The 25,131-nt window shown below is 48.7% G+C and overlaps 1 protein-coding gene across 1 annotated transcript; it reads right to left on the bottom strand.

Moving 5' to 3' along the window:
* Positions 1-374: 374 nt before the first annotated feature.
* LOC119440082 (beta-alanine transporter) lies at positions 375-2,078 on the bottom strand. The gene has a single exon (XM_037705025.1). It carries the CDS (start codon positions 2,076-2,078, stop codon positions 375-377), a length of 1,704 nt encoding a protein of 567 aa, XP_037560953.1.
* Between the last annotated feature and the right edge of the window lie 23,053 nt (positions 2,079-25,131).

Raw genomic sequence — 25,131 nt, 5'->3', positions numbered from 1 at the left:
AATGCACAAGTATCATGTAGTGAAAACACTAAATAAAAAGCAAGAAGTACTATTGGTATTTTTCGCTTGGCCGATCGCTATCGCGCAATAGAAAAGTCGCAAACAAGCGGGAAAGGGCCGAAACGCACTAAAGTGGTCCCGCACTTAATAGTCCGTTCAGAAAACCCGAAAGCTGCGATACTGGTTAAACTGGCTCATAAGAACATGTACACCGTCGTGCCGTTCGAGTTCACTTCATAATGAAATGGAGATAGCTCATAGGCGGGCGTGAAGCTGATACACAATTCGTAGTTTCGGCAGCGCTGATAACAAAACCGTAACTTTGCACCGCCCTTGCGGCGCAGTGCGCTTGATAATGCAAGCGTGCGGGTAATCTATTGCTTGGCCTTGGCGCGGCGACTGCCGCGCAGGGTGGACACTGACTTGCCGCTTTCGGAGCTGCTCTTGCTCTTTTTGCTGCCTTCGGATCGCGTCGCGAGCGTGTTCTTCATGCGCTCTATATTCTGCTTGGCCACTAGCGACGTGCGCCTCGATTCCATCTTGGTGCACTCAATCGAGGTGGCGGGCGGCAGACTGCGGAGCGTCATGAGCGATACGAACAGGAAGAGCTCCGCCGCGAGAAGGGCCCATTGTTCTCGGCCCGCGTTTTTCAGCAGCAGGGAGAGAAGGGCGCAGCCCGCTCCGAGGCGGCCGCAGGCGAACGCCCAGCCGATGGCGGTGGCACGCATGGCCGTCGGGAAAAGCTCCAGGACGTAGACGAAGGAGACGATGCCGCCGGAGTAGTACAGGGCTATCTGCACCTCAGCCAGTGCCTCGATGACGACGCTCGATTCCGTGGCGGCGACGACGCTCAGGATCAGCAGGCACTGGACCACACAGAGCGCCGCGAACAGCGTGGTGATCACGGTGAGCATGGTGACCTTCCTGATGAGCAGGTGCATAGCCGCGTATCCCGCTAAGTTGAAGAAGAACGCGATGTACGGCACCCACGGCGTGCTCCGCTGTTGCTTGGTGAAGACAACGACGTACAGCGCGAACGTGTTGGAAAAGGAGGCGCCGCACATGATGAGGGCGCGCCGCCGGATGGAAAAGCCGCTGAGCAGCGCTGCGACGATGGTCGACCGGCGTTCCGCGGTGTGGCACATGTCCGCCTTAAGTTTGTCCAGCAAGCGGGCGGCGCTCGGCAGGGGATAGCGATTGGTGTTGGCTGCGGCAAATACGACGCTTTCCACTCTCGCGTACTGCCCCTTAGCGACTAGCCAACGCGGGGACTCGTAGATGGTGAGGTAGGCTGGCAGCAGCATCATGGCCGGCAGGAGGAAGGCGGCCAGCTTGAGTTCCCACCTGAAGTCCAACTGCAGCAGGAAGAAATACAAGACGTCGGAAGCCAATAAACCCAGCGTGCCGCTGACGGCTATGTGCAGCGGTCGGTTGTCGTGCGTGGTGACCTCGAAGAGGGAGATGGCCGAGAAGGCCATGGTCAAGGTGGAGCTTCCGGCGCTGAAGAACTTGAGAGCCGCATGCGTCACGTAGTCGCCGGAAAGGCAGCTCGAAGCTGTGGAGACCATGAGCACCACCGTCGCCGCTACAAGAACGGGCACTCGGCCGACGCTGTCCGCCACGTATCCAGCCACCAGGACGAATATTGCCGCGCCCGCGTTTTGAATAGCAGACATGCCGGCGATCAGCAGCTTTCTCTGGCAGACCAGGTTCCACGCACTCACGACGGTCGTCTCCGCCCGTACGTCGTCGTAATCCCACTCGCGGCAGGGCACCGTCCGCGAGTTGTTTGGTTCCGCCGGGTTCTCATAGGCGAGGCATCGGCCCAACTGCGCTCCGTCTTCGGAGGCGGCTGCCGAAATGTTCAAGTACGGCAACGGCTGCTTGCATTTGAACTCCACGCCTCTCGATATCAGCGGAAACGCCAAGGCGTGGCTGTTCGCCAGAAAAGCGCCGAGAGCGCAGAGCAGCATTAGCCGCTTCTGAAAGGTGCCGTGACCGAACGCGTCGTAACAGTCAAAAGACTCGCTGGTCAGCAAATCCTTCTCCTGCAGGTGTGGCGATACGAGAAAGGCCATCTTACAGGTCCTAATGTGCTGCGGCGAGCCGAGTTTCTTGTAGCGTTACGTAGAAAATCCCTCTCATCGCGCATCAACATAGAAAAGCACCCATTTGGGATCTCCGCTTCTTCTTCAGTTGGCTCGCAGCAATGGCGCGTGTAAATATGAAAGGGGGGGGGGGGGTAATTGTCGTCCGGTCTGGGCTGCTTGATTACCGTGTACTTCTTTACTTACTATGCCGTCGCTCACACAATGTTACCCTAATGAAAGGGAAGAGGTAGCACGGAAACTATATAGAAGTAGCAAAACTGTACCAGGTAGGATCGTGATGATGATGACCTTATCATCTTTGGCGCATACCCACTCACGGGGATCGGCCAAGAGTCGGGCAGATTTTATATATGTGCTAAGTGAATAAATTTAGCAAATGGCTAATTTTGGTAAATATACTAAAGCGAATAAATTCTAAGACGATTCAGTAGACAATAGTGAAAGATGGAATAACATATTCGTATTTTTCGATCTGGCACGACCGCCAGGTGCACGCAGTGGGTCAGCGCAGGACTGTCCTGACGGACAACGGTGGAAGGATTGCCGACGACGTTTGAGACTATGCTGCTGTACAGTCTCAGAGGATAAGAGCGGAGTGCTCCGGCTGCTTGTAAAGCTTGCAAAATGCGTCAGTGGTGGGAAGTTCGCTCAAAGTAGAAGACTAACATTTATTGAGGTAAAAGGGAAGGGGTTTAGGAGCTAGATGGGTGGGGCCCAAGTCCAGGGCTCCACTGGCTTCTGCCGCCAGCCGGACGTGGCCCAGAAGCGCTAGTTGCACTTCCGGGTCTGAGCTAGCGAGGAGTGCCTCCCATTGCTCCGGAGAGCTTTCTAGTCTATACCTATCCTGTAAAGAATTTAGTTTATCTGGCCTTTTACTACATCCCCATGAGACGTGGTAGAGGGTCGGTGGCGATTCGCGACACCACGGACAATCGTGCCCGTACAAGGTTGAAAAAATTTTGTGCAGTCGCCATAAATTTGGATTGACCCCCGTTTGAATTCTACGGAGGTCCATTGCGTCTTCCACTTCAAGATATTTGTGGGGGACGCCATACTTTTGCCGTGCGCCTCGCTGATGAGCAAGAATCTCGCGCGGATCCAACCGAGCAGGATCACTGTCTTCCTCCCCGCGAAGGCCATCCAGTGTCGTGTGGGGTGGTTGTAATTGGGAGGGCGGCTGGTGCTCCGCTCGGTTCGTGAGCTCTCGAGCTAGAGCGTCCGCCCTCTCGTTACCCTCTAGGCCAGCATGTCCCGGGCACCAGACCAGCCTATAAGTGTTTTTTAGATCCCTTCCTAATAGGTTGCGTATTTTTTAATCGGAGGCGGCCGTTCGTAAAGAGTCGGCACGCCTCCTGGGAATCCGAGATGATGGTGATGTAGGCCTTCCCTACTTTTCGCTCCCCATCTTTAATTGCCAAGGCGAGGGCGAAACACTGGTAGCCCCTATCCCGAAGAATATGGCCAAAGAAAGGCATAAAAAAAGGAAAGAGGAACGAATAAAATGGCCCCGAAAACTAGTCAGAGGCAATGACAACGTACTCTACGCAGACGCTTCGAGATATAATTGGAAGCGCGCAGTAGTTACAGTAATCAATAGCGACACGAGTAGCATGGTATCAAGCGCCTCCCTGTACACGTCCTCGATCGCCAAGGCGCTCAAAGTAACTTCCTTCGTTATGGCTCTGTCTGTAAGAATCCGGCGCATATGGACCACAGGCATAACGGTCAACACGCAGGGACGGGGCAGCCATCGCTGCATTGGAGCGCACTCCTGGTTTCCGCGACTAATACTACAACTTGATGTGCTCGTGACGTATTTGCACGGGCTCACGTGGCTCGCCAGGTTGCCTCGCTCACGGCTCAATGCGTCACAGACAACGCAGGAGATCGGTATGACAGCCGCCACCGGTACCGGTAGATTTTCTACAGGATCCCTTAAGTTCTCCCAAAGAAAACTCGACCTTATCTGAGAAGCTGTTCCTGCACTACAGTGGGCCTTACATAATCTTACCCTAAGAGAATCTTGTAGGCTAGTATAAAAAGAAACCTAGGGGCCAACTCTGATTCCTCTATTCCAATAGGTGTAAAACGCGAAAAAAAATCTTTTTCTGAGGCAACAGCTGGACTGATTTGAATTAAATTTGTTGCGTTTGAGAGAAAGTTAATTTCTAGCAACTTCAGCCAAAACATATTCTGATTTAGGCCCTCAAAGATTTTAGAAAAAAAATGCCATAAATGGGTAAGTTTAAAAAATATTGAAGCAACAAGTTTACAAATCCGTCTCTCTGCACCAACAACAGATATCGCAGTTGTGTAAGCACCACCTGTTAGAGCATCTTAAGTTTTGACATATACGTTTATAGCTCACAGGAAATTGTTACAATGCTTACGAAAGTTCTGCGGAAGTTTTATTCAGAATTAAATCGGCGGTATATTTGGTATATCGGCGTGTAATACATCAATTTTGTTCTATTTATTTATTTATTTATTGATACCTCAAATGCCCCTGGTGTGGAGTATTACATGAGGGGTGGGTTACATTTGTACGCGTTCTTCGATGAATGACTTGAAGAGGTACGGGTCGGAGTGGTGCGTAGCGTCGGTGGGCAGATGATTCCAGTCATTCGCTGTTCGAATGAAAAATGAGTTGAGGTGCGCAGTAGTGCGCGCAGGTGGTGGGTATACAGCTTTAGAGTGCCTTGCGGAGCGAAAGGCGATGAGCAGGTATGATAATCGAGTGAGCAAGAGACGAGTGATAAAACTTGTGGTAGAGGGACAGGCGCGCTATTTTTCTGCGTGACACAGGACGGGGAAGATTAGCCGTATGTTTTAGATCAGTGACGCTAGAATAGTATAAATAATCTGAGAAGACAAATCTAATAGCACGGTTTGGATGTACTCAAGAGATTCCTGTAGGTTAATCTGGTACGGGTCCCAAACTGCGCATGCGTATTCCAGCTTGGGACGAATAAACATTTGGTACGTTAGCAATTTTACGTGAGGAGGGGTAAACTTAAGGTTACGCCGGACATAGCCGATTTATTAAAGCGAAAGCTTTACTAAGGACGTCGGGCAGTTTCGCCGTCGCCAGCGATTTCACCTTCATTTGGCCGCAGCTGCGCCATACCCTTGGCAACGCATCACGTTACTCGCCGCGCCGAGCTCCGCTGCCGGCTTGGCGCATGCGCTCTCCGCAGTTGGGTCGCCGCCAGACCACGTCACTGGCCGCGCGCCTGGCTAAAGCCTGCCCCCCCCCCCCCCCTACACACACACCCATTCAGCGCTTTTACCGTTGTCTCTTGCAGGGGCGTAGCCAGGGGGGGGGGGGTTGGGAGGGTTGAAACCACCCCCCCCCCCCGAAATATTTTCCGCAGACCCCCCCCCCCCCGCCCCACTTACCCACCCTTTGTTCTCGTCGCTTCGCACTGACATAATTCAAGGAACCAGTGCTAGTATCACAATTCCATTCCTGGGCGCTTCCGTTTAGGTTGGTAATTTACAGCGAATCATTTCTGCATATGAAAAAAAAAAAAACAACTGTCACAGTGTTTGTGAAGGCTTTGACACTCTCTGAGGTTTTGGGCGAGAATGTGGCGGCCGCATTCTGAAGCAACAAATGCGGCAGCCGCATTTTAGATGAAGGCGAAAATGCTCGAGGCCCGTTTACTTAGATTTAGGTGCACGTTAAAGACCCCAGGTGGTCGAAATTTCCGGTATACATTTCCGCCGCTTCCCTTCAGGTGCCGGTCAGGCCGCGCTCGCGCAGGATAAGTGTGCGCGCGAAACGTGTCTTGTTTGCGATTGCGCCCCTACGGAAGGCTGGTAGTTACTGTTGTGTTGAGTCCCAAACCAGCAATTACGCAAGGCTGGTAGTTGCTGTTGTGTTGTGGAATCCCAAACCAGCAATGTACACACGAAAGGGTTGATGCCAGCAGTGAAATTCCACCGACTCGCAACAGAATGCACGAAACAGACAGCCGACAAACATGGATTACTGTTGTGCGCAGTACAGCGTAAGTAAACTCTTGTTGCAGGCGCTGACAGTTCTCGTCGGAGTTCACGCGTCCTGAGAAATTGATTATGTGCACTATGCACTGAACAAGACCGGAGTTCATACCTGCATCACTAGTACACCAAACAGTCGAGATTCTGTGAGGTACGAGGCCGCTTCCTGTTTGCACTGGCGTAAGTGAAGCAGAAATGAGTTGCACGCAGCCACGCACTACTTAAAATTCGTACACATGCCATATCTATGCTGTGCGGTGAAATATTCTGTACAATTCTGAATCTGTTGACGTAAAGGCAAATGGCGGCTGCACGCTTGCACACAGCGGAAGACACAGCGGCCCATGCACTTGCTGCAGGAAATGCAACCCTCTCGTATGAGGGAGCAGGGCGACAAAAGCTTCGAAAAAAAAAAAAGCCTTACGCGTTTTTTCCGCGTACTTAAGTTTTCTAGCGCAAAGACGCAGCGAACAAGCTATTGCTATGGGAGTAGGTATAGCCAGGTCACGCATGCATTTTCACGTGTATAGCCGGCCTTGACTTGTGAAACGCACTTCGCCCCGACGAGGACGACGCCATCTACGCTTAACGAAGACTAACAATTAATGATGTCTTCTCCGATCGGGCGGGTCGTCTCAATGATGCGTTTTCGAAGACTGGTCCATTCAGTGGCGCGATGAGAGACCGTTGCTCCTAACGCCCACTGTGCCTGTCGTACTATACTATATTTTCGTGAGCTTACTTTACTTTTTACTTAATGGCTTCACAAGCACACGCGAGGGGGGTCCCATGTCTTTGATATATATGTATAGAGTCTGCTTAAACTACCGATATTTATTATCGATCACGTCAAGTAGAGGAAAGCAGACGCTTGCCCCCCCCCCCCCCCCCCCCCCGGTCGGGCCGGTGATACCCCCCCCCCCCCCCAGAAAAAAATTTCTGGCTACGCCCCTGGTCTCTTGCCGTTGCGTCTCTCGGCGTCGTCGGTGCCGGCGGCGAGATCTGCAGTGTGTCTTGAGCATGGCGTTTCGCCTTGGCGCCTTCTTCAGCGTCGACGCTGAGCGACGCCGGGTGACGAAACGCAGGGAAAACGCTTAATGTGTTGTGGCCTTAAAGGGACACTAAAGGCAAATAAAAAAATCACAGCATATCCACGGGGTGAATGATGATGAGTGGGCGAAGCTCCGGAGGGAATCATCGGATCTCCCGCTTAAGGGGACGCTAGCACAAACGCGTTAGAAACGTGCAGTACTCTCTAGTAAGGGGGAGCGGCCACAGCGTCTTACGCAGCCATTTACACATGCCGGAACGTGCACCGCGTTTGCCGACGCCATCACATGACTGCTGAGAGAGTATACCCCTCGTATTCATAAACGCTCCTCGACTTGAACTTGACTTGCCACCGCCTTGGGCAGCGCGTTCGAAACGCGTTGAAGGTAAGGCGGAGAGGCCACAGCGTCTTACACCAGCTTCTTACACGGGCCGTAACGCGCTAGCACAAACGCGTTAGAAACGCGCTAGAAACGCGGCCTTTCGTTAATGTTGGGTATTTATTGCCATCGTGGTGCGTGTGTCTATGTGCGCTTCGTGGCGTAGTGGTTAGCGCCGCGCGTTCGGAAGCGAGGGGTCCCTGGTTTGATTCCGCGCTACGGACACAACTTTCGGAATTTTTTTTTCATAAAACGCCGGAAGCGTTCTCCGGAAGCCGGAAGCTGGCTTCCGGAAGCGGAACCGGAAGCGGAAGTCGGCTTCCGGTTATACTATACGTATACATATATATACGGACACACAACGCCATCTATTGAGCAATTCATAAAATCTCACCAGGCACTACCTTGGAGGTAAACAATGGCTGCTACTGGGAATGAGAGACAGCAGAAGTCGGCTTTTAGCTAACACTTACACTTCTACTTCTACTAACGTTTCCTACTGGAACATGCCAATGGCTGCTAATGGGGAATGAGAGACAGAAGAATTCGGCTTTTAGTTAACGCGCACGCTGCGAATTTTTTATTGTTCAACAACGCACAGGAGAAATCTCCCACCGGCACCACCTTGCAGGTCAAAGCGTAAGACTGGTTACGCACTACGACTACGACGAGGGACGAACGGGTGCCGGTTTAAGGAGCTTCGCCCCTAAAAGTCAAGATAAAGTGATAGAGTAATGCTCTAGAACGTCTAAGGCGTCAATATAATAGCGAACAGTGCTTTAGTAATTGAGAAATTGAGGTAAATGCAGGACACGATACGAGACTCCCCAGGGCCATTCAGGTACTTAGCGGATAACGAAGACACTCCTCAAAAAATTGTCACTAGTACTCAACCACTCGGATGAAAACGATAATTTCGTTGGATTCTAAGACGGAAGAAAATGCTACTTGTCTACTTCTATTCGATTCTTAGAAATAATAACTTTTTGGCGTTACTCTTGATAACGACATAGGTGTACGTAGACTGGTACGATGTTTTACAAGAAAACGACCCAGATGCAGCCTATGAAAAGTTTTTACGCAAATTCACGCGAATTTATGGTGAATGTTTCCCCTACAAAACATCTGGTAGGTCTAGAAAGTGTAGGAAACCGTGGATGAATAATGAACTGCTCAGCCAAATACGAAAACGCGAACAACTTTACAGATCGTTTGTTCAAGTAAGGTCTGCCGAAGCACTGAAAACTTATAAAGCATTCAGAAACCGCGTCAACAAAAATATTCGCTTAGTCAAAAAAAAAAGGAATAGTACACCGATCTGTTCAGCTCTTCTCAAGGGAGTTCTGAACAACTTTGGAAAAAATTAAGATCGGTAATTGGTCATGTTCCTGAACCGCTTACGAAACTAGTAAAGAACGGAATGGAGTTAGAAGGCTCGGAGCTTTCTAACGCATTTATTAACTTGTTTGTCTCTCTCACCCCTTTGTCCACGAATATTTATATCCCAACATTAAAATATCATAAAGAGCACACCATTTTCCTAGATCCGGTCAGTGAAAGCGAGGTAGTATTTCGTCTTTTATTAAGCTAAATAACAGCAAGTCCCTCGATCCATCAGGAATACAAATTACACCAGTTAAATACGTTATCGATATCATAGCGAACTGTCTAGTTCACATTTTTAATATGTGCCTTACGACCGGAGTGTTCCCACGTAAGATGCAATGTGCGAAAGTTACTGTTATATACCAGAAACGTGACAGAAACGATTTTTCTAATTATCGTCCTATTTCCATCCTGGTAATTTTCTCAAAAGGGTTAGAGAAAATTATACTTAAACGACTGGCATACTTCGTTAACAGATATAACATTCGAAACCCAGTACAATATGGTTTCCACCCGCAGGGGCGTCTGCGTCAGCAGGCGTTTGGTGTGTTGCGACACCACGGACCCGAGCACATGGGGGTTGGACCTTCCCGCGCTTAACCGTGCGTGGCTTAGCCGTGTCCGGGGAAAAGGGGATTCTGGGGGTTGAGCCGATGCCGGGTGTTCGGACCTTTATGGCCCCTCGGCGGAGGCAACACACCCCTTTGGCCTCTGCTTCGCGTAGACGGCACCCCCGGACTGACCCACCCGAGGGAAATCGGTAGTTGCCTTTCCTATCCTCCTCTCCGATCTTTGTCTTTCTCTCTCACTTGCAATCTTTCCTGTATCCTCCTCTCTTCCTCTTATTTCCGTCTTCGCAGGCAGCAAGGGTTAACCTGGTGGTGTATTCTATCCAACCTAGGATATTTATATTAGGGTATAGTAGCTACGTACAGCTGGCGTCTGCGTCTCCTTCGGGTGTCGTAGCGTCCCCTTGTTGGGCTCGGTGGTGGGCGGCTGGCGTAGCTGCCCAAAACAAAAAAGTATTTATGGCTTTATTAAGTACCTTTCCCCGACTGCCTGATCGCCCTCTTTCGAAAAGAGGGCGCACCGAAGAAACTCAATTTTTTTCCCAACGCAAGGAATCCTTCTCACGCTACCGTTCATACATAGCAAATGCGCCGAAAAGACAGTTAGAACCGTTGCAAAAGTTCTCACAGACGTGCTGGGTCCCGGATACAAAATCACTAAAATGGCTAGCGGCGACCTACTGCTTGAAGTACGCGACAAACTACAACATGAAAAGATTTCAAATATCCTTGCTTTTGGTGACGTTGAAATCACGGTAACCCCACATCGTTCAATGAACACATCCAGAGGTGTGGTATCCGATGATGATCTCATGAATCTGAGCTAAGAAGAACTAGTTGAAGGATGGAAGGAACAGGATGTTATCAAAGTGCAAAGAATAATGATCAAACGTGACAACAAAGAAATTCGTACAAAGCATCTCATTGGGCGCGTTAAGTTAGCGCGCTCCGAACTCCAAAGGAGCACGCTCGAGTGCGCTCGAGTGCGACGCCTTCGGAGCTTAACGGCGATTTTCGCCGACTGCTTTCGGGCGCAGGAACGGCGCCGTCTGGCGAATGTTATGTTGCTTCCGCGACCGCTATCGCATTGCGCGCGCTTTTTGAAGATGGCCCCGCCGATAAACACCCTCCTGCAGTTTTTGATAGACGATGAAGAGCTAGAATAACTTGACGCGCGGCGATGGACGCAGCAGCAGCGGCTTATGTATGCGATGGAAGCTGTTCGTGGTGTTCTCAGAGGTACCCTGTCAGAGGATTTATTTCTGCTCCGCGGTATGCTGACTGATGACTCATTGCCGATCGCAAGAGGACAGAAAGCCTTATGATCCGAGGCATCCAGGATTATGTGATCAACCTTGCGCCCAGATACACGGACATACAATTCAAAGAGCAGTGCCCCAACATCTTCCATGATACCATGAGGACCTGAAGAAGTCATACACATGAACGTAGCGACGAGAAGGCGCCAAACTGCGACTGTTCGGTTACGTACCTGAGCGTCTGGCAAGTAATGATCGGGCCGTCATTTTCGATTCGTGATAAGCTCAAACCGCGCCAACACGCGAAGTTCCCGATCATGTCTGAGCAGACGCCCGGCTGCGCAGCGGCGGCAGGAACCAGTGGGCAAGGAGCACGGACTTGCAGAAGTGGAAAGAGTCGGAAACACGTCATTTTTCCGGAAGTCGTAGCAGGCGCGCGCTCTCGCGCACCGTCTCCAGGGTGGAGCGCGTAGAGCGCGCTCCGTAATCACGCACCGGAAGTCGCTTTTTAGCCGTTAAGTTTAAAAGAGCGCGCTCTGCTGGCTAGAGCGCGCTCGAGCGCCTTAACTTAACGCGCCCATTCTCACCTTTGCGACGAGTGTACTGCCGGACTCTCTCGAAATTGGTTACACAAAGAGACGAGTAAGACCCTACATTCCAAATCCACGTAGATGTTTCAAATGTCAGAGATTTGGCCATGGCTCGCAAAGCTGCCGTGGCCGGCTTACTTGCGCAAAATGTGGCAAACAAGAACACGCTTCCGACAACTGCACTGACACGCTCCACTGCGCAAACTGCGACGGTGAGCATGCCTCATATTCCCGATCATGCCTTACGTGGAAAAGGAAAAATATATAATTACATTGAAAGTGAAAGAGAACATCTCATTTCAAGAAGCGCGGAAACGCATTTCCTTCCTGCATACCGCTGGTGCAGCGCGAAAGGGGGCAACGCTGCAGCAGACTCCGGCATCGGCCCGGTCCACAAAGAGTGTGACCACGGCTGTGCCACCAGCCCCCCAGGCGACAGCAGCCAGCGCTGCTGCGCCGTCTCTGAAGGAGGGCCCATCGACCTCTGGGCTGGTGGCCTCCAAGGCCCTGCTTTCCGAGGCAAGGCCCACCCTGAAAACACCCCGCTCGCTTGAGCGGAAGTCCAGCGGCTCCTTGGAGTCGATGGACACAACCCCAAGCCAGGCGGCGCATCCAGCGCCTCCGGAGCGACGGGATTCTCGCCTCCGCTCCAAGAAAGACAAACCCCGGATTACGGGGCCTGGAAAGGCTCCGTAAGCCAACTAGACTAGCCTCTTGACACACAGCCCAAAACACAAACAAAATGGATACACAAATATTACACTGGAACGTGAGAGGCTTAATGCATAACCTCGATGACATTAAAGAACTTTTGCACAAATACAATCCAAAGGTGCTGTGTGTTCAGGAGACACATCTCAAGCCTACACAAACAGACTTTCTTCGGCAATACGCCATTTTCCGAAAAGACCGGGACGATGCTGCTACATCGGTGTAGCTATAATTGCCGACAGAACCGTTGCATGTCGGAAACTGCAACTCCAAACTCCTCTTGAAGCAGTTGCTATCGAAGCAGTGCTATTCAATAAACTAGTCACCATCGCGTCTATATACATCCCCCCCCCAAGTTATCAACTGTCTAGAACAACATTTCAAAGCTTTATTGATGAACTCCATCACCCTTACATAGTCGTTGGTGATCTAAACGCACATAGTACACTGTGGGGCGACTCTCGCTGTGATGCGAGAGGACGACTAATAGAAAACTTTCTACTCTCTTCAAGTCCCTGCCTGCTTAACAAAAAAGAACCAACATTCTACAGCCCCACACACAAAACATTTTCTTCCATAGACTTAAGCATAGCGTCTAGTACAATTGTGCCATATCTGAAGTGGGATGTGATTATTAACCCTTATGGAAGTGATCACTTCCCCATCGTACTAAACCTTACAAAACAATCTGAGTGCTCTACACACGTTCCTCGATGGAAAGTCGACTCAGCTGACTGGACGCGGTTTCGTGAAGAAACACATTTGCCCTGGGACGATGTCCGTTCACTTGATATTGACGCTGCAGTAGCATACTTTACAGCGTTTATTATTGATGCTGCATCAGTATATATACCCCAAACAAATGGGTCGCCTTCGAAACGACGTATTCCATGGTGGAATGAGGAGTGTAGGGAAGCCCGGAAAAAGCAAAACAAGGCCTGGAATCTCCTTCGTAACTCCCCAACCGCAGAAAACCTAATTAACTTCAAGGCGATTAAGTCACAAGGTAGAAGAACACGCCGCCGCGCTAAACGGGAAAGTTGGGAAAAATACATATCCAGCATAAACTCTTATACAGACGAACGCAAAGCCTGGAACAGGGTAAACAAAATAAAAGGCCGCGAAACTCATCCTCTACCTTTAGTAAACACACAAGGAGACACTCTTGAGGAGCAGGCTGATTGTCTAGGAGCACATTTCGAGCATATTTCCAGTACCTCCCATTATACAGATACATTTTTAAGATATCGGCGACAAGCAGAGCGGCAGCCTCTGGGTCGGAAAGACACAGCCAATGCAGCATACAATCGTCTATTTAGCATGGCGGAGTTTCAGGCTTCACTGAATTGTTGTAACGATTCTGCCCCAGTAAGTGACAGAATACTATATGAAATGATAAAACACCTACACCCTGAAACCCACAAAACACTACTGTCACTCTTTAACACCATGTTCTCTGCCGGCTACATTCCGAACGTATGGTAAGAAGCAATCGTAATTCCTATTCTCAAAGATGGCAAGAAACCTTCTTCGGACAGTAGCTATAGGCCTATAGCTCTGACAAGTTGTATATGCAAGCTCTTCGAGAAAAGGATTAACCGGCGCCTCATCCTTTTTCTTGAAAGCAACAAAATACTCGATCCCTTACAGTGCGGTTTCAGAGAAGGTATGTCCACAACAGACCACCTTGTTCGCATTGAATCTTATATTAGAGAGGCTTTTATAAATAAGCAGTTTTGTCTCTCAGTATTTCTGGACCTAGAAAAGGCTTACGATACGACATGGCGCTACGGAATTCTCCCAGATCTTTCGGCGATGGGTGTCCGTGGCAACATGCTAAACACAATCGAAAGTTATCTGTCTAATCGCACATTCCGTATAAGAGTGGGTAACGCTCTTCTAGGCGCTTCACCCAAGAGACCGGTGTGCCGCAAGGGGGTGTGCTTAGTTGCACGCTATTTATTGTAAAAATGAACGGCCTGCATACAGCCATCCCATGCACTATGTTTTATTCTGTTTATGTCGACGATGTGCAAATAGCCTTTAAGTCATGTAATATTGCCATCTGTGAACGACAAGTACAGCTGGGAATAAACAGAGTATCTAAATGGGCAGATGAAAATGGCTTCAAAGTTAATTCACAAAAGAGCACTTGCGCACTTTTTACAAACAAGAGAAATGTAACGCCACACCCAACTATTGAAATCGAAGGCGATGCGCTCTCTGTGAGCAGCGAGCATAAATTTCTAGGAATCATTTTAGATTCCAAGCTGACCTTTATTCCTCATCTTAAGTACCTGAGGACAAAGTGCCTGAAGGCAATGAACCTCTTAAAGCTTCTATCGCGCACAACATGGGGCAGTGATCGAAAGTGTCTCTTAAACTTGTATAACAGTCTTGTCCTCTCACGCCTTGATTACGGGTCTATAATTTATAATTCCGCTACGCCAAGTGCATTAAAAATCCTAGACCCCGTTCACCACTTGGGCATCCGTCTCGCGACTACTGCTTTCAGGACAAGTCCAATCCAGAGCCTCTACGTAGAGTCGAATAAGTGGTCACTTCATTGGCAGCGGTCATACAGCAGTCTAACATATTTCTGAAAGTACAAGCGAACACTGAACACCCTTCTTCTTCAACAATAAACGATGTGAGCTCTGCCACACTCTTCCATAACCGACCTGCAGCGAGAAAGCCGCTCTCATTGCGTGTAAGAAACCTTAGTGAGGAAATGGATGTTCCGGTTCTTAAACAGTCCCCTATGGCTCCAGCGGAACTGCTACCTCCGTGGCAGTGGCAGCTCATAGATTGTGACATATCATTTATAGAAGTTACGAAACACGCGCCAGAGGCACACATTAAAATGCATTTCCTAGAACTCCAATCTAAATACTCGTGTACAGAGTTTTACACAGACGCTTCCAAGTCACATGCCGGGGTATCTTATGCAGCCATCGGCCCATCCTTTTCGGAATCCGGTGTACTGCACCCGGAGACAAGTATCTTTACGGCTGAGGCCTATGCACTATTATCGGCTGTAAAGTATAAAATGAGATCAAAACTTCAAAAGGCTATCATATTTACAGACTCCCAAAGTGTCGTGAAAGCATTGAAGTCACTCTGTAAAGAGAAAAACCCTGTACTTAATGAGCTCTATTCCATTCTGTGTAAAGGTATATCTCTAACCAGCATGTGATTATATGCTGGGTGCCGGGCCACAGAGGCATTGAGGGTAATGTTCGAGCAGACCAAATGGCCACATCAGTTACATCTCAGGCGTTACATCTCCCTACAGCTGCTGTTCCCGCACAGATTTGAAGCCTTTCCTGCGAAAGAAACTGCGAAGCCACTGGCAACGCGTGTGGGACGCTGAAACAGATAATAAGCTTCACCTGATTAAACCACAGTTAGGTTTCTGGCCCCCCGTAACGAAAACACGACGAACTGACGTCCTATTCTGTCGTCTCAGAATAGGACATACATTTGGCACTCATAGTGTTTTGTTAACCGGGGATGAACCACCAACCTGTGGTAGATGTGGTGAGAGGCTAACCGTCCTCCACGTTCTCCTGGAGTGTCGGGAAGCCGAAAGAGAGAGAAACATTTTCCTCTAGCATACCGCCATTGTGTTCCTCTCCATCCTGCTATGTTTCTTGGTGAAGAGCCGCTTTTTAGCACTAAAGCTGTCCTAGGCTTCCTGAACGATGTGGTCCTGCATGTTAATAGTCCAATCATTTCGTAGCGCATCCTCTCTCTAGAGGATGCTGCTGTGATAGTAGTTCAGCATCTATAGCACATGCCTCCAGGCCCTTGCACTTCAAGGGCTTTGTTAAGGCAGAAGTGCTTTTTGAGAACTTCCGCATGTGACATATTTTAGTATACTATCATTCTTTCACAATGTATCTCTCGTGTCGATAGCACACTTCATTACGTATTGCCATATTCTTATTACCTATAGATTTTACACACTTTACAGTGACTATTTTAGGCCCCTTTACAGCCATGCCACATCTGTTTTATTCACACCTTATGATTCACTATTCATACCACTGACAAGCCATTATCATCGCCTTGGCGCTCTTTGGCCACATCTGGCCCTTGCGCCAATAAGCTCTAACAGTCATCATCAATATGGTTTCCAAAAAAAATCGACAGAACTAGCACTTCTTGCACAAAAAGAGTACATACTTGAAAACTCCGAAAATTACAACCTAGTTTTATGTGTGTTTTCAGACTTCACAAAGGCTTTTGATAGACTTAGTCATCACATTCTTCTCCAGAAGCTTAATCACTATGGTATTAGGGGTAACGCACATTCCTTAATATGATCGTACCTACGACACCGCTCACAATATGTAGAAATTAACGGGCACGCATCTTCCTCAAGACAGATTAATTTTGCAGTACCTCAAGGCAGCATCCTGCGCCCATTTTTCTCTCATACATCAACGACATCATCAGCGTTGATGAGACGGTAAAGTACGTTATCTACGCTGACGACACGAGCATTTTCTTCTCTGGTCGCTCCGCTGTTGATTTAGTAAATCATGCAAACATGGCTCTTGAATCAATTCACGAATGGTCCCTACAAAACCACCTGGGTTTAAATGTCGCAAAAGGGAAAGCTTTGATGTTTCATCCGCGTCATAAGGTGTGCCCCATGCACCCGCTATTTATTAATGGTATATCGCTTGAATACGTCCAGTCCTTCAAAACTCTATGCGTCTATTTTTCTGCCACCATGTCATGGGATGCACACGTTGATTTCCTGGTTTAAAAACTTTCATGTACTATTGGATTCCTGCAGCGAAATTGTGCAGTGTTTCCGTTTAACACAAATCTACTTCTTTATAACGCGCTATTCTCTTCCACTCTGAACTATGTTTGTGGGGCACAGCCACAAATGCTAATATTATGAAATTGTTTTTACTGCAAAAGCGAATTATTAGATTAACTTGTAAGGTGCCCTACTTGTCCCATACAGCTGAATTGTCTGCGAAATTACGCATAGTAAAGGTTCCATCACTTTACGAATACAAGCTTTTCCGCCACTACAAATTATGTACAAGAAAACCGGACAACGCTTTGCAAAACATAGCCAATCTGAAGATCAACGCAGTTGCATATAACACATGTAATCCGGAACAGTGGGAGGTAGCACGAAATCCTACTAACTATGGTAAACAGATGCTCCGATACCAGCTACTTTCACTGTTGAACCGGTTACAACAAAAAAGGGTGCTGAAATTGCAAACATAACATGGCAAGAGCTTCGTGACTTGTTCTTGTAAATGTTCTATAACATTTCTTGATTTCATTCGACTTCCTTCCAATGTTCCCGCTTTTTCTTTATGTTGCCTTATTTCATAATTTGTTTAAGTAGCTAAAACTGTTTACATCAGGTTCCTGTTAACCTTATGTTTAACAATATTCTACCAACATATATAATTATTCCTGTGTATATATTGTTTTTAATTTTCTCCGATCTTTTTTCATTTTTTATATTATTTTGTCCTACGCACTGTCCGTTGCTGTCATTTAAGGGGGCTGTCACCACGTCAAGCTATTCATTGCAGTAGCTTTTCGTGACTGCTCCTTTCTTTCTTGGAAAGACAAATAAATCAAATCAAAACGCCGGAAGCTCTTTGTTCCTTCCTAGTGTGCCGTCACTGTTGGCGCTTTTGAAAGCTATGCACCAACTAGCCCCACAACGTGTTTTACTGATATCACAACGTGGGTTAAGCTAATCAAAAGTTAACCAAGTGCAACCAAGACATAACCAGGCTAAACCAAGCTTTCGCTTTGCATATCCAGGGTTAGCTGAGCTAAGCCGCAGCCATTTTACAGCGTAAGCTGTTATGGGCTCATTCCAATAGCCGTTTCGGTTCGCGATGATGCCGCCGCCGGCGTTTGGCGGCGTAACCGCTATACGCCGTACCCGCTCTCCGCCGGGATCGAGCCCAGGCCCGCTGCGTGGGAGTCGGATACTTTACCACTGAGCCACGCAAGCGCTTGCTATCGGGCAGAAGAAAAATTCCCTTCATAGGCAGGCGCGCAGGCGCAGACGACCCGATGGAGGCGCCATCTAGTTAACGTGCCTGGAACCGCCGCGTGCGTCGAGTTGCGAATCAGACGCGATGCGATTCAGACGAGGCGCGCAATCAACGCTATCCCGATGTTAGATCTGCGCCACGTATTCTGGGTACCTCTTCCGTGCACGTTATGGCGTCTCCTCGCAAGGTACCAACCGCTGCTGAAGAAGCGAATCGTATAGCTACGTGCGCGGCTACAACTAGGCATCATCGGGCTCAGCAGACTGCTGTGCAGAGAGCATTACAAGCCGCAGCTCGCCGCCGATGCCGGGCGGACAGTTCAGATCGTTCTCGTCAAAATCGAGGCGAAGACCTTGTTGTGCGTGGTGCCGAAATTGGAGCCACTCTTGCGCCGCTCAACCAGCTTACGCTGTGACTGTGCTGCGTGTGCCGTGTAGGCCTGAGACTTTCTTTATTAGGTGCAGACTACCAAATTGTGGTATTGTCTTACAGCGTAAGCTTTTATTGGGCCATTCCAATAGCCGTTTTGGTTCGCAATGGTGTCCGCCGCCGATGCCGGTGACCGTAACCACTATCGCCCGAAATGCGAAAAAAGTGCCCCGGGGTCCCGCTGGGATCGAACCCAGGCCCGCTGCGCGGGAGTCGGATACTTTACCACTGAGCGACGGAATCGCTTTTTTTCATGGTATTTATTACAATAACATTAAGCGCTTGCTACGAGGCAGCGGAAAAATGCCCTATAATGCGCCCTAGGCAGGCGCGCACGCGCAGACGATGAGATGCGGTTCAGACGAGGCGCGCAATCAACGCGATCCCGAACCTCTGTCAGTATGGTGGCGCGATCTAGTTAAGGCGCCTGCAAACGCACCTTGCCCGACATGTAAGTGGCTTATAGCAATTACATGATGCATGTAATGAGACCTGGTTAACTCAAGCAGGCTTGGTGACTATTTGTCACCAGCCCGTTCTGAAGATTCCAATAAACAATCATCATCATCATCAATAACAGCAATGTAGCGTGCCACGGGTCAAGGGAAATGAGATGTGCGCCAGGTATTCTGGATACCTCTTCGGTACACGTTATGGCGTCTCCTGGCAAGGTACGAATCGCTGCTGAAGAAGCGAATCGCAGAACTACGTGCGCGGCTACAACCAGGCGTTATCGGGCTCAGCAGACTGCTGTGCACGGCGGACAGTTCAGATCGTTCTCGTCAAAACGAGGCGAAGAGACTTTTTCGCGAAGACCCTGTTGTGCGTGGTGCCGAAATTGGAGCTATTCTTGAGCCTCCCCACCAGCTTACGCGCCCCCGCAGGGGCGTCTGCGTCAGCAGGCGTTTGGTGAGTTGCGCCGCCACGTACCCGAGCACACGAGGTTTGGAACCTCCCGCGTCTAACCGTGCGCGGCTTAGCCGTGTCCGGGGAAAAGGGGATCCTGGGGGTTGAGCCAATGCCGGGTGTTTGGACCTTTACGGCCCCTCGGCGGAGGCAACACAACCCTTTGGCCTCGGCTTCACGTAGACGGCACCCCCGGACTGACCCACCCGGGGGAAATCGGTAGTTGCCTTTTCCTGTCTCTCTCTCTCCAATGTTCGTCTTCCTTTCTCACCTTTTCATCTTTCCTGTCGTCTACTCTCTTCTATATTACTTCCGACCTTCTTGGCAGCGAGGGTTTTAACCCTGTGTGAGCAGCCGACATAGGTTATTTCATATTCGGTTATAGTGGTGACGTACAGCTGGCGTCCGCAGGACTTGTTTTTATAAGACCTGTGGCGTGCCCTTGTTGAGCTCCACGGTGGGCGGCTGGCGTTACTACCGAAAACTGAAAATTTTCCATGGATAGCTCCTTTCCCAAGCTCTCTGATCGCCCTCAGAAACGAGGGCGCACCGAAGAAATATTTAAATTTTTTGGTCGCAACACTGAGAATTTCTCCTGCTATCAGGTAATACACTGTGAGAAACCAGGAAAGACAACGAGAATGATCTCGCCCTTCCTCGTTTCCAAAAGTCTAACTCAGACAATTGGCCGAGGCTATAAGGCAACCAGACTTCCGAGTGGCGACCTTCTCTTGGAACAACATGACAAAAAGCAATATGAAAAACTTTGTAATCTAGTGTCTCTCGGGGACATACCGGTTTCAGTGACCCCACACCGCACCATGAACACCATCCGCGGTGTGATTTCCGATGATGATCTCATGGAGTTGACCGAGACTGAACTTATGGAAGGAATGGAAAGAACAAAATGTAATCCACGTAAAACGAACAGAATGAGGCGTCGTGGTAAAGAAATTGACACTAAGCACCTAATACTCACATTCGGTTCCAGTGTGCTGCCAGAAACGATCGAAGCAGGTTACATTAAAATCCGAGTAAGGCCGTACATCCCCAACCCTCTCCGTTGCTTCAAATTCCAAAGATTTGGCCACAGTTCACAGAACTGCGGAGGCCGTCAGACTTGTGCAAAATGCAGTGCGAACGAACATGTCTCTGAATCATGTGAAAACTCTCTCCACTGTGTAAACTGTGATGGGGAGCACGCCGCATACTCGCGGTCGTGCCCCACCTGGAGAAGAGAGAAAGAAATGGTATCAATCAATGTAAAGGAGAACATATCATTCAAGGAGGCACGTAGGCGGGTATCATACTTGCCCAAGAACACCTTTGCCGATGTGGCGCGTCAGGGGGCAGCGACACAAAGGTTTCCGGCGGCTGTCCGACTCACACGCGGTGAGCTGCCAGCGACGCCATCCGTCCCCTCGGCGGCTGCAGCTAGCGCTGCTCCACCACCTCAGAACAAGGGGCCATCGACCTCCGGGCTGGTGGCCTCAGGGATCTCGTCCATTGAGACGAGGCCCGCACCTAAAACAAACCGCTCGCAAGAGCGCGTGCCCAGCGCTTCGCAAGAGGCCATGGACACAACAACCAGCCAGGCGGCGCCACCAGCGCCTAAGGAGCGCCGTGAATCTCGCGATCGCTCCAAACAAGCAAAAGCCCGCATCACATGGCCGGACAAGGACTCAGTGAAGTAACTGCTCTCTCTTAAACACACAGCACAAAAAACATTCCCACGATGAATACACAAATAATACAGTGGAACGTCAGAGGACTCCTTCACAACCTCGATGACGTTAAAGACATCCTACACAGGTTTGACCCTAAGGTGCTGTGTGTTCAAGAAACGCACCTGAAATGTACACACACAAATTTTCTCAGACAATATGCTATTTTTCGCAAAGACCGCGATGACACTGTTGTGTCATCCGGTGGTGTGGCTATCATAATAGACAGAGGTGTTGCCTGCCGGGAATTAAAACTTCGTACGCCCCTAGAGGCAGTTGCTGTCCGAGGGGTGTTGTTTGACAAGCTAATCACTATTAGTTCAATATACATCCCTCCCAGCTATTCACTTAATAAAACGGAATTTCAAAATTACATAGATGAACTTCCGGCTCCATACATAGTTGTCGGAGATTTAAATGCACATAACACCTTGTGGGGAGACTCTCCTTGCGATGCGAGCGGTCGCCTGATTGAAAACTTTGTTTTCCTCACGATCATGTACACTAAATATGAAAGAGCCAACGTACTACAGCGTGGCGCATAATACATACTCCTCCATAGATTGAAGTATCGTGTCGTGTACACTAATTCCGTACCTGGAGTGGTCCGTTATCAAAAACCCTTTTGGTAGCGACCACTTCCCAATCATATTAAACTTAACAAAACAAGATGTATGCTCACCACACATTCCTCGATGGAAGGTTGACTCGGCTATACTGGGATCTTTTCCAAGAAATAACATATTTAAGCCGGGATAACATTGCCTCTTTTAACATAGACGATGCTGTGGCGTATATAACAGGTTTTATCATTGACGCTGCTGAAAGGTGCATACAACAATCTAATGAACTGGCTAATAAGCGTCGCCTGCCTTGGTGGAACGAGGAATGCCAAAAAGCACGTAAAAAGCAAAACAAAGCCTGGGGATTGCTTCGCAACTCCCCAACAGCTGAAAACCTGATAAATTTTAAGCAAGCAAAGTCGCAGGGCAGAAGAACACGTCGACGTGCAGAGAGAGTTGGGAAAGGTACATTTCCAGTATTAATTCTTACACAGACGATACCAAAGTCTGGAATAGGGTAAATAAACTAATAGGCCGGGAGTCACATCCCCTACCATTAGTAAGTAGCCAAGGTGATAGCCTGGAAGACCAGGCGGATAGTCTAGGCAAACACTTCGAATATGTATCGAGTGAATCGCACTATACACAATCTTTCCTGAAGTTCAAAGAACGCGAAGAGCGGCAGCCCCTTAACCGCAAAGGTTCTTCAAGTAAGGCTTACAATCGACCATTTAGCTTAGCCGAACTTAAAGCATCTCTCACATGTTGCAACAAGTCGGCGCCAGGTGGCAATCGTATTATGCATGAAATGGTTAGATACCTACACCCTGAAACTTTGAAAACACTCTTGTCTTTTTTTAATGCCATGTGGGCGGCTGGGTGTATCCCGTCCTCGTGGAAAGAAGCCATAGTCATCCCGATTCTTAAACAAGGCAAAGACCCGTCCTTAGCCAGCAGCTACAGGCCAATAGCTCTAACAAGCTGCCTGTGCAAGCTGTATGAAAAAATGGTAAACCGGCGCTTAATCTGTTTCCTAGAAAATAACAAAATACTAGACCCCTTCCAGTGCGGCTTCCGAGAAGGTAGGTCGAGGCAAACATCCGAGATGCATTTATTCATGAACAGTTTTTACTTTCTGTATTTCTAGATTTAGAGAAAGCGTACGACACGACATGGCGCTTCGGGATTCTGCGAGATCTTTCTGCGATGGGGGTCTGCGGAAATATGTTAAACACAGTCGAAAGCTACCTGTCTCACCGCACGTTTCGTGTAAGAGTAGGCAATGTTTTATCTAGAATATTCACCCAGGAGGCTGGCGTGCCGCAAGGGGGTGTGCTTATTTGCACACTCTTTATTGTCAAAATGAACTCCCTGTATACAGTCATTCCACGCAGCATGTTTTATTCTGTGTATGTCGATGATGTACAGATAGGTTACAAATCATGTAACATCGCTATTTGTGAACGACAGGTGCAGCTTGGATTAAACAAATTGTCTAGATGGGCGGATGTAAATGGGTTTAAGATAAACGCACAGAAAAGTACATGCATACTATCTTCAAACAAAAGAGGCGTGAAACCGGTGCCAAATCTCACGATCAATCGAGAGGAACTATCCATGAGCAGTGAGCACAAATTCCTGGGCATAATTCTGGACTCTAAGCTTACTTTCATCCCCCATCTTAAATATCTGAAGACAAAATGTCTGAAGGCTATGAACCTTTTAAAAATTCTCTCGCACACAACATGGGGTAGTGATCGAAAATGCCTCCTAAACTTGTACAACAGTCTCGTCCGCTCGCGCCTTGATTACGGAGCTATAATTTACAATTCCGCAACACCAAGTTCATTAAAAATACTAGACCCCGTTCACCATCTGGGCATCCGCCTCGCGACCGGTGCTTTCGGAACAAGTCCGATCCAGAGCCTCTATGTAGAGTCGAACCAGTGGCCACTCCATCTGCAGAGTTCATATAGCAGTTTCACATATTTTCTGACAGTACAAGCAAACAATGAACATCCTTCTTATTCCAGCATAAACGATATGACCGCTGCTGCACTCTTTTATAACCGACCTGCAGCGAGGAAACCGTTCTCGTTACGTGTAAGGAATCTTGGTGAGCAAATGGTTGTTCCAGTGCTTGATCATCGTCCTATGGCTCCTGCGAAACTGTTATCGCCGTGACAGTGGCAGATCATAGAATGTGACACATTGTTTGTAGCGGTCACGAAAGACGCTCCAGAGGCACACATGAAAATGCATTTCCTAGAGCTTCAATCCAAGTACTCGTGTACAGAGTTTTACACAGGCGCTTCTAGGTCACATGCCGGGGTTTCTTATGCAGCCGTCGGCCCATCTTTCTCGGAATCCGGTGTACTCCACCTGGAAACAAGCATCTTTACGGCTGAGGCCTATGCAATATTGTCGGCTGTAAATCATATAACGAAAAGAAAACTTCAAAAAGCAGTTATATTTACAGACTCTCTCAGCGTTGTGAAAGCCCTGATGTCACTCTGCAAACACAAAAATCCTGTACTCATTGAGATCTATTCCACTCTATGCAGAGCGTATATGTCAAACCAGCATGTCATTATATGCTGGGTGCCGGGCCATAGAGGCATCGAGGGCAATGTTCTTGCCGACCAAATGGCCACGTCAATAACACCGCACACTTTTAACCCTACAGCTGCTGTCCCTGTAACAGATTTGAAACCTTTCTTGCGAAAGAAACTGCGAAGCCACTGGCAACGCTTGTGGGACGCTGAAACAGATAATAAGCTTCACCTGATTAAACCACAGTTAGGTTTCTGGCCCCCCGTAACGAAAACACGACGAACTGACGTCCTATTCTGTCGTCTCAGAATTGGACACACGTACGGCACCCACAGTTTTTTGCTGACTGGTGATGAACCACCAACCTGTGGTAGATGTGGAGAGAGGCTGACCGTCTCCCACGTCCTGCTGGAGTGTCGGGAAGCCGAAAGAGAGAGAAAGAAACATTTTCCTCTCGCATACAGCTATTGTGTTCCTCTCCATCCTATGTTTCGTGGTGAAGAGCTGCTTTTTAGCACTAAAGCTGTTATAGGCTTCCTGAACGATGTGGTCCTGCATGTTAATAGTCCAATCATTTCGTAGCGCATCCTCTCTCTAGAGGATGCTGCTGTGATAGTAGTTCAGCATCTATAGCACATGCCTCCAGGCCCTTGCACTTCAAGGGCTCTGTTAAGGCAGAAGTGCCTTTTGAAAACTTTCGCCTCTGACATATTTTAGTATACCATCATTCTTTCACAATCCATCTCTCGTGTCGATAGCACACTTCATTACTTATTGCCATATTCTTATTACCTATAGATTTTACACACTTTACAGTGACTATTTTAGGCCCCTTTACAGCC

This window comes from Dermacentor silvarum, chromosome 2, assembly GCF_013339745.2.
Source record: "Dermacentor silvarum isolate Dsil-2018 chromosome 2, BIME_Dsil_1.4, whole genome shotgun sequence".
Classification (NCBI taxonomy): domain Eukaryota; kingdom Metazoa; phylum Arthropoda; class Arachnida; order Ixodida; family Ixodidae; genus Dermacentor; species Dermacentor silvarum.
Note: the sequence above shows the minus strand (reverse complement) of the source record. Positions and strands in the feature narration are given on the sequence as shown.